This window comes from Amphiura filiformis, chromosome 11 (assembly GCF_039555335.1).
Source record: "Amphiura filiformis chromosome 11, Afil_fr2py, whole genome shotgun sequence".
Taxonomy (NCBI): domain Eukaryota; kingdom Metazoa; phylum Echinodermata; class Ophiuroidea; order Amphilepidida; family Amphiuridae; genus Amphiura; species Amphiura filiformis.
In genome coordinates, this window is record NC_092638.1 from 25,359,803 (window position 1) to 25,372,853 (window position 13,051).

At 38.3% G+C, this 13,051-nt stretch overlaps 1 protein-coding gene and 1 long non-coding RNA gene across 4 annotated transcripts in view; one reads left to right on the forward strand and one right to left on the reverse strand.

Annotated features, from left to right (window-relative positions):
* Positions 1–13,051, reverse strand: part of LOC140164625 (uncharacterized) — a 288,651-nt gene that overhangs the window by 152,017 nt on the left and 123,583 nt on the right. The gene's annotated exons all lie outside the window — the stretch shown is intronic.
* LOC140164617 (uncharacterized) overlaps positions 10,760–13,051 on the forward strand; it is a 41,677-nt gene continuing 39,385 nt past the window's right edge. For all 3 annotated transcript variants that reach the window (XM_072187946.1, XM_072187947.1, XM_072187948.1), the window contains exon 1: positions 10,760–10,966. In XM_072187946.1, the coding sequence (XP_072044047.1) occupies positions 10,891–10,966 (76 nt within the window). In that variant the 5' untranslated portion in view covers positions 10,760–10,890. The remainder of the gene's footprint in view (positions 10,967–13,051) is intronic.

Genomic DNA, 13,051 nt, shown 5'->3' on the forward strand with positions numbered 1-13,051 from the left:
AATTTTATCATATTCATCTTTGTTTAGGATATACAAGGATGAACATAACTGGTACCTTAATTATTTGGCTTACTGTAATACTACTACTAATAATCACTGACAGTCTTACGATCTAGAAAGAAAAAGGCCAAAAACACATTTTACTCAGTTCACTTAAAGGGACATTTCGTGATCCACAGCCTCATCCCCCACTTTTCTCAAAAAAGTTGAGATTTTTATATCACTGAAACCTCTGGCTACATAATGTTTATGTACAAAATATTTCTTGCAGATTAATTCGTTTTGCAAAGATATCGTGAAATTTGAATTTCGTTCTGGTGCACCAGAACGAAATTACAACGCATTGTCTATGGAGCAGTGTAATACACATAATCATGCATAACTCGCAAACGCAAAATCTGAATCAACTGAAATTTTGGGAATAGGCTTTTTTCGTGGATATGTACTGAAAAATGTCATAAATAGAGGATGCTAGGATCACGAAACACTCCTTTAAAGATGCATAACAAAACACACTGTTTTTATAAGTCAACAAAAATTAAATCTTTCATGCACACTTTCGGTGTATAATCCAATAATCACACGAGTAGAACATTTAGTTATACGCAACACAAGCTTGTTTCAAATACTCAACTTTGAGAGCACATATATCTGCTATTATATTACAGCACAAAACTTTTGCTGTATTTCTCAAACTTAAATAGTCAACTCTGATAGCAGTTTTCCACTCATATGCAATATATTAATATCATGTCAAATAATATTTTCTTCTTTAGGCGTACCCTTTCCATTAAAGGTTGAAAAATGAAATAATAATCAAATAGGTAATCTTAAAAGGGAATTTGTGATCCACAGCATCATCGCCCACTATTCACAAAAAAAGTTGAGATTTTTATATCACTGGAAACCTCTGGCTACATAATGTTTATGTACAAAATATTTCTTGCAGATTAATTCGTTTAGCAAAGATATCGTGAAATTTGAATTTCGTTCTGGTGCACCAGAACGAAATTACAACGCATTGTCTATGGAGCAGTGTAATACACGTATAATCATGCCGAACTCGCAAACGCAAAATCGGAATCAACTGACATTTTGGGAATAAGCTTTTTCGTGGATATCTACTGAAAAATGTTATAAAAAGAGGATGCTAGGGTCACGAAATACTCCTTTAAAATTGTACAAAATTTTCTTTCTGGGAATTCCCAAAACATAAACATGCTGGGCAGGGTTTTCTTTAAGCATTTTGCTGTAGGGGTATTTTCAAATTTTTTTGACCCTTTCAATTGTGAATTTTTCATCTGAAGGAGTCAAAAACATTGCCCAAGGGGTATTTTTATAATATTATTTTTGAAGACATTTTTAACAATACGTGTGTTTTTGGAGCCATAGGCGTAGATCCGGTGGGGGGGATCTCCCCCAATATTTTGCCAGGGGGATGGTCCATACAATCATCCCCAATGTTGACGCCTGTATGTGGGTTTCTGAGCAAATTAACCTCATATTTGGCCATTTTAGCCCCCAAAGTGCAAACTTTTGCGCGCTTTGCACGAATTTATTCCACTTTTGCACCGTATTTCAACAGTTTAGCTTCAAAATGGCAAATATTTTTGTACCATAAACTTATTCTTTCTCCAAAAGGTGCTGGATTCACTATACTTCAAGACATTCCCCCCGAGTCGAAAAGAAATCTACGCCACTGTTTGGAGCAGTGGCAGATCTAGAGCAGTCAGAAGGGGTTGGGGCAATTTTAGAAGAAAATAATAATATTTAAAAATGCCCCCCTGAGAAGTAAGAAACTTTTGGAAAATGAAGCCCTAATTGAAGCAATTTGGTGGATCATTTTGGCAATATTAATGTGTAAAATGTTTAGTTTAAAAATGCCGAACGTTTGTGAAATGAGCAGTCCATGGAGTCTTTCGTGGACGCAAGTTTTCCCTATTGGTAGGCTTATAAATTGTGTTAAACATAAATTGGCAAATGTCGAAAGCAGAAGTGAAAGTGGCCATTTGTTTATCAACTACGCAGGGTGATGTTCGCCCCTTAGAACTTGGAAAAATTTGCAAAATGAAGACCTAATTGAAGCGATTTGGTGGACCATTTTGGCACTATTACTGTGTAGAATTTAAGTTTGAACAGTTGTTAAATGACGAAAATTGTTAAATGACGGTCCATAAAGCCTTTCGTTGTCACGTTTTCCCCATTAGACCTATAAATAAATGTGTTAAATTTTTCAAAATTAAAGTCCAATTGAAGACATATTTGGTGCGTCATTTAAACAGAAAAAAGGACCCGAACCAATTTGCAAGATTTCAAACTGACACTATACAATTTTAGAGACTCGCAATCACTAAAATATACATGGATCGATGCTGACAAAATGTGATGGGCCCTACATATCGGGTGTTTCTCTATTCAAATCTTGCAATATCTGAACACGTACGTTTTCAAGATTTTGTACGCATTGGACTTTGGGACTATGGATTGAGTCAGAAAAGTGCATGAACGCGTAAATACGCGTGTTTTGTGCGTTAAAGTAAACCCTGTTACCAACTTGTGTTGTTTTTGTTATAGAAAACAATTGCAATAGTGCTATTGATAATGTAATACTAATAGTAGCTACTATTGAAAAAAAAATGAGCGAAAAATATGATCATCCCCACACACGCACCCCCACACTATACCCTTTTTAGATTCTTGACTGCCGTCCTGGCTCAATTGGATTGGTCTAGCGACTCGCCCCTGGCTAGATGGGTCTTTTCCTCTTTGTTCGAATAGCATTGCAATTGGGAAATATAGTATGTGTCGTATAAGTTCTGGGGCACTCATAATTCACGGACGTCTCTGATATCAAATACTCTTGAAGCGTCATGTCACATAACAGTATCATATTTCAAAGACGTCACATAAATCATATACTCCCTAGTTTCAAAACCCAGTCGCAAACGATATTAGTAATTTTGGTGAACGTGCCAGGGCAGTGGGAATAATTTTGTGAGTAGGCCTTATCAGGGTTGTGAGTGCCTGCTAATTTTACTATCCAATTCATAAATTAGAGTGCTGGCTCGGGTACTCTTGGGATTGGGATTTCATGTCAGTATACATGGTTCAATATCTGATGTTTATGTTCTGAATTATGGCGTTCCTCAAGGATCGGTCATTGGTCCAAAAGCATTTACTATGTATGCTCAACCTGTCTCCTCAATAATCCGAAATCATGGTATTAGATATCATCTCTACGCAGATGATATTCAATTGTATTTCATATTCAATCCCAGTATTCCAGGTGAAGCAGCTAGTGCTCTGTTCAAGCTGTCATCCTGTGTGGAAGAAATACGTTGCTGGATGACACAAAACAAACTCAAACTCAATGATTCCCAAACTGCTGTTTTCATAGCTGCATCCCCAAATAACATGCATCGCCTTCTCAACACTACAATTTGCATTGGTAGTACTGTAATAACACCTTCAGCTACAATCAAAAACCTGGGTGTAACATTTGATACAGCAATGAACATATGTCATCTCACATAACCTCCTTGTGTAAATCTTTGAATTTCTTCCTCTGGAATATATCCAGAATTCGTCGTTATATCGATCAAGATACTTGTAGCAATGCAATGCGAGCACTTGTTCTCTCCAAATTAGACTACGCTAATGCGCTTCTATCTGGTTGCAGGTCTACCGATATTGCTCGTCTCCAGCGCTTACAGAACAGAGCTGCTCGCATTGTATTCCAAGTCCCTCGCCGCTTATACTCGTCATCCGAGCTTCTTGACTCCCTCCACTGGCTACCCATCGAAAAACGCATCAAGTTCAAAATCCTCTTATACATCTACAAGTCACTGAATAATCTGTCACCAATATACCTGTCTGATTGTTTGACGATCTATATCCCAACCAGAGCGGGTTTACGCTCGGCGTTAGACGCAACTCGTCTAGTTGTCCCCAGGAGCAACAGATTAATTGGTGATAGGTCTTTCAGTGTACAGGGACCCAAACTGTGGAACAATATCCCTTTAAACATCAGAGTTTCCCCCACCGTAGATAGTTTCAAGAGTAACCTTAAAACTCACTTGTTCTGATTGTTGCTGTTTTTAAGCCTTTTTTCAGGTATTGTATGTTTTTGTATATTTTTTGTATCTTTGTAAAGTGCTTTGATCAGGTTGGAAAAGCGCTATATTAAGTGCTGTTATTATTATTAGATATAATTTTTGCACAGGTTTATATTTGCTAAATATAGGAAAGCTATATACACTCAGCTTCGTTCCGATGTGCTGCATCGAGTGCCCAGCTGTCAAAGCTCGACGAATGTGATATTAGGCCTCGTATCCATAGGCTGTTCCCTTGTGGCGTGTGCCCTTGTTCCGTGTTCACTTGTTCCCATGTGACCTGCCACACAGACAACGAACCTCTACGGCCACTAAGCAAAACAAAGGTTCGCTGTCTGTGTGGCAGGTCACATGGGAACAAGTGAACACGGAACAAGGGCACACGCCACAAGGGAACAGCCTATGGATATGGGGCCTTACAGACCCCCGTATGTGAAATCATTGACCCGTCTTTGAAATCAGAGACGTCCGTGAATTACGAGTGCCCCCGAACAGATATAGCCATCAGTTCTGTTGTATTTTCTGGTAACAAAACGCGCTTCAAATCTATCAATAGACGTTCTCGTCCTAATTTAGCTTGATGAGGTCACATATATTGTATGGGTTAATAAACTCATTATTGCGCATTCTTTGATCCAGTGCGATTTTCCATGATTGAACCCGACATTTTTTAGGCCCTACCAGGTCCCTGGTTATATGCAAAATCCAGGTAATTTTGACTGAATGTGTATAATATGTGTTATTCCTTCATTTGAGTGGTGAACCGGGAAATGGTACAGTATATGTATAATCAAGTATAATCAATTTCATACCTGGTTGCTCTAATGGCGTAATCAATGCGAATCGGGAATTCCAAGTTGAATTATAAACTTACCCTATTAATTGGCTATTCCAGTTAAAATCCATACACCCCTACACTGCCCCTATGGAAGACGTGACCTTAATCTCCTACACAAGGGGTGTATATTTCAAATGGAGTCACCCACTGGCGGTATTAAACCCCATTTGAAATTCCCACTCCTGTGTGGAAGACTAAGGTCATGTTTTTCATAGGGGTCAGAGGATGTATAAAGACATTTTAACCCAATGGGGTTTCTGACCTTGGTATGTATGTCTGGCTTTTATACACATGTGGCGCAGTTGACCATACCTTGCATTGGGATTGTGTGCAAATATCTGGTGTTTTCATCCTTTTATTTAACATTCAAAACATTGAGACGTATGAATAAAATTAATGCAGTGGGCCATTAAGAATGTTTTCTGTAAGAAAATCCAATTTAATTTGATAAGTCTCAACTATTAGCTCGTTGGCTGCAATTGAAGACCTAAGCGCAAGAAGACCGTAAGTCCACTTGGCCCCTCAACATGTGTATACGCCCGTACGACGCGCACGGGCTAGCTTGACAACTGACTCCATTTTTTGTTTACCCAGCATAGCAACGTACCACATCTTACTATAAATAGGGGAATGTTGTATCTATGTATCTATGTATGTATCACTATAAAGGCTCCGTCAGTTTCGATCCAAATGTCAAGAGTCGCGCAAATAATGATAATACCATGATACGGGTGAACGACCGACCGTAGGCGTAATAAATACGGGGAAAAGATGTGTGTTAAAAAGTACAAACAACATGAAGAGGTAGGCCTACTGTAATTAAAAAGAAAACGTATGAATTTGGCGACATTTGGATCGAAACTGACGGAGCCTTTCCATGATACATAGATAGATAGATAGATAGATAGATATCAAATATTTTATTAGATAACTGCAATTATATACAAAATACAGAGAACGCCACATGAAGCTCGCAGAGCAGGCGGCAAATTCAAAATCTAATTATAAGCAAAAAGTGAGAAACCATGGAAAACACATGAAAAGCAAAAACTTTAAACCATGGCGAAGAGCAAACCCATAGCCAAGCAAATCAGCATCGAAGTGGTTACGTAATTCTCTTGGTTACCGGATCACGCTACTTTGGTATGCCTTCGAGTGCCATATACTTTATGTGGTGATCATTTCGATCGTGGTTCATTACTCTAGCGCGTGATCCCGTTGACATAGTAACATTACGTAACTTCGATACTGAATTGACAACCAGAAGGGCGAAAACAAACTAGCGCTGTGCATTGACCGCCCCAACACGCATTTGCCACACAATTTTTGAGCCAATGGCAGCGCTGATGCTCAAATACTTAGCAATGGCTTTGCTCCTCCGGGTGTCAAACCCGAGTATTTTTAACCCAGGCACCACGTTTTGTGGACACACCCTGTAGAGCCAATGATGATGACGACGATTTTGCATGAGTAATTCGTGTCGAGAGTGATCAGTTCACACAAAGGACTGTAGTACGTAAATTTGGTATTATAGCATTGATCAATAAAAGCGTCGTACGGAGATGAGACTTCAACAATATATGCCCTTTTCAACTGTTCATCAAGGATGAGTAAGTCCGGTTTTCTGTGAATAACATTAGCATAAAGCTGTGTTGAGTTGGAATTCAGCATGTTACCTGTAATTATCTTGTTTACATACACAATGAGCTGAGGACGGGTATTAGTGAGTTCAGAATGAATGTGGTTAACGATCCTGTCGTGACGCTTGGTGTACATGTTATTGAAAATCATGCAACCATTAAGAACATGAGAAGCAGTGTCAAATGGGTTGTTACAAAGTAAGCATGACTTGGGATAAACACGAGGATAATAACAGTGCAACAGAGAATTACATTCAAGAAGTTGCAGACGAGTCTTAAAGATGAACTTGAACTAGATTATCAGCGATAGCAGTATTGGTGAGATAATTGTTCGAGATTTGCAAATTGATACAAGGCGTGTTTAGAATTCTGCCTTGAGATATCTTAGTCTTAAACCTAGTGATACGGTTATTCAAATGCTGGTTTTTGATATGATTGAATGTGGTAGATTGATTGCGCAAAACAATAGCCACTTCATTATCAAGGGAGGAGATATATACGTACTCGTCACCAGACATCTCCAACCTCAGGCCTTCACGCATGCACAATTCATTGAGCTCGATCCAAACCGATTTAGGCCAGTTAACCGCACATTTCTTAACCAATCTACCGTGTTCATCAGTACAATAGCCAGCAAATGAAGATTCAATATTGTTAATGTCCACTTTACGCTTTTTCATATGTAGCTCAAGTGATGAGCGTGCACTATGTCTTGTTTGAGGATCATCAGAGTTCAAAGTCGATAACAGGAACGAAATCTTTTTAGCAATGTACGTGGTAGTGGGATTGATAATACCTAATCCCACAAACTTTCTAGGGATAAACATGATGTCCCTATTACTGGAGTTATTTATACCAAGCCAAGATCTAATAAACTTAACAATTTCATCTTCCAAAATAGTGAGCTGAGAAAGTGACATGGTTACATTGCTGAGGTAAAAGTTCAATTTAGACATAACCATGATATTGATTGCCTCCAATTTGGCCACAATAGGAAGTAAAGACGAATCAATTTTGACCAAAATTTGAGAAAGAGATGTAAATATTTCAGTAACTTGAGACTGATTGGATTTACCATCCAAACTGATGTCATGCCCCAAATATTGATATTTACCAGATTTGCCTAGTTTTGGTATCTCATCACCTTGAATTTGAATGATACATAGATAGATAGATAGATAGATAGATACATAGATAGATAGATACATACAACATTTCCCTATTATAGTAAGATACATAATAATACACTACATTTACAATGCTATACACAAAAGTACCATAGCGTGTACAAATATCATAAAACAAACATAATACTAAATACATCAGAATAAATATGATTTCAACAGTTGAAAGTATCAATAGATGGAGTAGATATGATTGCAATGGGGAGTTCATTACAGGCTTGGGCAGAAATGATGTTTTCACCAAAGGCAGTGATACTTGCTTTGGGAACTGCCAAGCGAGTGGGTATCACCCGATGATAGGAGAGGTCGACCAGGAACATATTGAGTGAAACAATCAGAGAAGTATATTGGAGCGAGATTATGCAGAAGCTTGAAAGTAATGCGGTTGGAGATGGGGACAGCGTCAACTCTCCAACCGACAGCAAAGGTGGCTCTTCTGTGGCAGATATATGAGTGAAGAGATCATTACAGTAGTCAAGCCTTGATGTTATTAAGGCTCGTGCAACATGGTGACAGGTGTCAACATTATAATATGTTAGAAGAATGGAGGGCTGAGGTTCTTCAAATCTTGAGATCAGAGTTCTCAGAAGAAATAGCTTGAAGAAGAGATAACGTGAAGTTGTGAATTGCAGTGGTGAGCAAACTCAGAAGTTCAAGAGACCATGGAGCATTGTTAATGCTTGGCCGCATGCCCGTATAACATACATAACTTTTGTTACCAGCGCACACCGACACCGCCTGGCTAATAATTATTTGGTGCAGAAGGGACACTAAAATGAATACACGGGATCGATACACGTGAATTGCTATGCACGATTTTGATATCAGACGAAAATCTTCTGATACCGGGTTAGAAAATGATGAATATCTCCCGTCATGATTTTTTTCTCAAGAAACCAGATTTGGTCTCATAAACTTGGAAATACGTGTTGAACAGATATGATAGTCGCTAGAATGCGCTTTGAAAATTGGCCGTGCGCTTTGAACTCAAAATTTGACCATTTTATATTGCGTTGGTCCTGTTATGGACTACAGCGTGCAGCGTGTAGTACAGCTGCACTCACTGTATAGGCAGTATAAAAGTCGATGACCATTGACCTCAATGGGGTATACAAGCTTAATCACGCACAACCAAGATCGATTACCCGGCTATTGTGAGTAGCCTTAGTTATGTCCCTCGACTAATTATTAGTTTAAAAGAGCTTTAAAGGTTTGAACCAAATGGCTAATCGTGGCTGTGGATTTAACCTACCATGGCGATTCCTGCCATGAAGATATAGGGTCGAAGACACTGTGCAGCGTGTTATTATTTTTTGAGAAAAATGCAAAATAGTCACAAATTTATCAAGGGGTGTAGTACCACCTTAAACTTCTTCTTGTTTCCAATTTTGGTAAAAAAAGACACCCAATATTTAATTCAATGAATTGCATACCCGGAAAATCTTCATTTATTACGTACTGTTTTCGTTGAAATAGATGATACTAGTATGCCGTGGCCATTAACTTAAATTTCCCGAATTATTTTTGGACAGAAACATTTCTTTACCATTATTTATGGTAGTTCGATTTATGATAAAGTACACGAACCAGGAAAAGGACAAGTCATACTTTACATGTTGAGTGGGTGATTCATTCTATTATTCTCTAAACAATATAAGCAATAACGTAAACAAAATTGCGCTTGAAAGCAGTCTGAACGATATTTTTTAACATGTTTAATAGAAAAAGAAAAATCAACCTTGTCCTCTTTGTACCAAGCACGTCAGTGAATAGATATTCAACTTTGCCATTTTTCTTGCCAAGCAATCCAGCGCATGAAAAATCAACATAGGCCTATTACTCTCTTTTTGTTATGACAAAATATCCTGATTTCATGCCATGAACACGCACTAGATTCTTTCGGTGGTGGTGCTGGTGTTGTGTGTGTAGGGGATGTGGGAGAGGGCATAGCGTCATGGGCACGTGACCCCAATCGATTTGAAAATCCCATATAAGTTTCGAAAAACGGCTTGTGCCCCGATAAAGCCCGGTGCCCTCCCCCTCACGCTACGCCACTGGGGGTAGGGGTGTGTGTGGGGGGTGGGTGTGTGGGGTGGGGGGTGGGGATGAATAAAAAGTAGGAAACTAAAAAGTTTAATAATGTTATATAATATACATCGTATTTGTTTTTCTTATATAATTCTAGCACTCATCACTCCGGAGTCGTTTTTTAGCTAGATGGTATTTTCCTCTTGGTTTCACTAGTGTAGGCCATTGCAATAATCATTATTGGAAATACATGTATGTGTCATCTATTCTTGGTACAAAGCGCGCAGCCTAAATCTATTGACTTTCGTTCCCATTTTGCTTGATAAAGTTACGTTTTGTATGGAGAAATAAAGTCATTATTACGCACTCTTTCATCCAGTGTCATTTCCCTCGTGAACCAGACATTTGCTGTGAATCTTTGGTTATATGCATTAAGGGTATACGAGGTATTTTTGGTCGAAGCAGCCAAAAAAAATCGATTTTAATTATCTGAACCAATATATTATTGAAAAATTACACTTTGGTGTTTTGCAATAGTTTATTCTACAAATCATATTCTTTGGAAACTTACTTGATTTATTGTTGTTAATGAGTTATGTACGTTTTACAAAAGTGTTGTTGTTTCAGCCCTGTTTACAACTCAAGAACCACAGGACCTACAAAAGTATATCTGTGATATTTGAATTCTCCTACATGATCGCTATGAATTGAGCAATGCAATTTTTGCTAAAGCTCACTACCATTCGCAAGATGCTGTGAACTACATTTTTTTTTGCTGCTTCGACCAACAATACATCGTATACCCTTAATACAACAATGCGAATTGGGAATCCCAACATGAATTGTAAACTTAAACTTATTAATGGGTTCTATACAACTTCAGATACCACCGAAATATTGACACCGAAAAACTATTAATAGTGTCTTAGCTATACCATTCAATTCTGTTTACATGACTATGTATGTGTGTAACCAAATATCTTTGGTGTAACACTGCACTGGAAGTTGACACATAGGTTTTTAATCTGTTAGGCCTAATCGTGGAAAAGTATTCGAGATCAGAGAGAACCAAGGAAGTTTTATTTAAAATGAGTTCTATCCCATCATGTAATCGTATTTTATTGTGGATCTACTTCTGTTTTATTATGTTTGTTGAAGCTCAAGGTGAGTTAATATTCTTAAGTAATTTGTGTGTGTATGTGGGGGAACACTCAACTTTAGAAGTGACGGGTATGTGCCTACCAGCGTCGCGAATTAGGGGCATATCGGGTACAGAACGTTATTTTTAAAAAGGGGTCATTGGGTACAAACAAAAAAGAAAAAGGGGCATTTGGTATAAGATTTTGAAAAAGGGGGTCATTGAGTATAAGATTTCAAATAAGGGGTCATCGGTAGAAAATTCTGAAAAAATGGAGCAACATTCTATTTTCTTGTTCCAAATTTTCCAAATTTCCAATAGGCCTACAAATTTGTTGAAATAAGAGAATTTGAAAGTTTCGGCATTATTTTGTGAAATTTTGATGATGCTATTGTAAAAAAAGGGGGTCATTGGGTAGCCGCAAGCAAAAAAAGGGGGTCATTGGGTAGCCGCAACTAAAAAAAGGGGGTTCATCGGGTATGACTTTTAAAAAAGGGGGTCATCGGGTATAGTCGACTTCAAAAGAGGGGGCCTATTGATAGGCACATACCGTCAAAGTTGAGTGCCCACCCCGGTGGGGGGTGGGGTGTACTTAATTTACGTGTTTGTCGGTACATGTGGACCACACCGGGGGACCACAGTTAATATAAAGCTTTACATTCCATTAACCGTTGTTACTGCAACCGGGGACCGTTCCTGTTTAGTTGAGATGTGCAATTGGCTTCGGTACAATTGCTGAATAAGGTGCAACTATAACCTTGCCTTCTGACGCATTCCACCACTGACATATTATCAATGCTATTGCCACTGACGTATTCGCCTACTATATGGTATTATCGCATGACACTGACGCATTCGCCTACTATGTGGTATTATCGCATTGACACTGACGTATTCGCCTAAACTATTTGATATTATCGCATTGTCACTGAAGCATTCACCCACTATGTGGGCATATCGCATTGACACTGACGTATTCGCCAACAATGTGATATTATCGCATTGACACTGACGCATTCGCCTACTATGTGGATTATCGCATTGCAATTGACGCTGACGCATTCGCACACTTTGTGGTATTATTGCATTGCTATTGACGCATTCGCCCACTATGTGGTATTATCGCATTGACACTGACGCATTCGCCCACTATGTGGTATTATCGCATTGACACTGACGTATTCGTATAATGACACTGTCATATTTTAAGTCGCTTGACGTATTTTATTTGTTTATACCTCATTATTTTTAAGTCACATTGAAAGTGACGCATATCCGCTTAGACATATTATCAATCCCATTGACACTGATGTATTCAGCAAATAGCTATAGCTCTCTAGTTTATATCATGCATGATTTTAAATAAAACATGGGCCTAGTGTTCATCATATTTTTTTGATCAGGCGCCTATTAATTAGCTGGTACCAGATTCTTACAAAATATTTGAAATAATATCAAATCATGTTAAATGTAGGCCTATTCATAACTACCCTTACACACAGTGCGTTGCATATAGTCTGTAGTTCACCCACCTCTTACCCAGCATAAAGGCGCAGGATTGGTCATTGCACAAATAGCCTTAAATTGCAAGAAAGTGTGCAATTTGTATAAATTGCACTAATAGCCAGTTCATGAGTTGCTTAAGCAATTTTCACAAATTGCATAAAATAGCCACAGATAGTTGCAATTTCTGCAATCTATGTCGGGCAAATTGCATAAATAGCGACAGGTGTTGCCATTTGTGGAATTTATGTCAGTAAATTGCACAAATAGCCTACAACACCGTATGTAAGCAATTTTACAAATTGCATAAATAGCCACAGGTGTTGCAATTTGTGCCATTTATGTCAGTCAATTGCACAAATTGCCTACCGTTGCAAGAAAGTGTGCAATTTGTACAAATAGCCATGTACGTAAGCAATTTTTACCACTTGTAGAAATAGCCACATGTTGCAATTTATAAAAGCAATGAGGACAATATCTGAGTTGCTTCCAGTAAGCGCTATTTGTGCAATTGGTGGAAAGAAAATTTAAGGAAGAATGATACGTACGAGGATGTTTATAAGCAAAAAAAATCCGTCAACCACCCTAACTACGGTTACACTCAACTT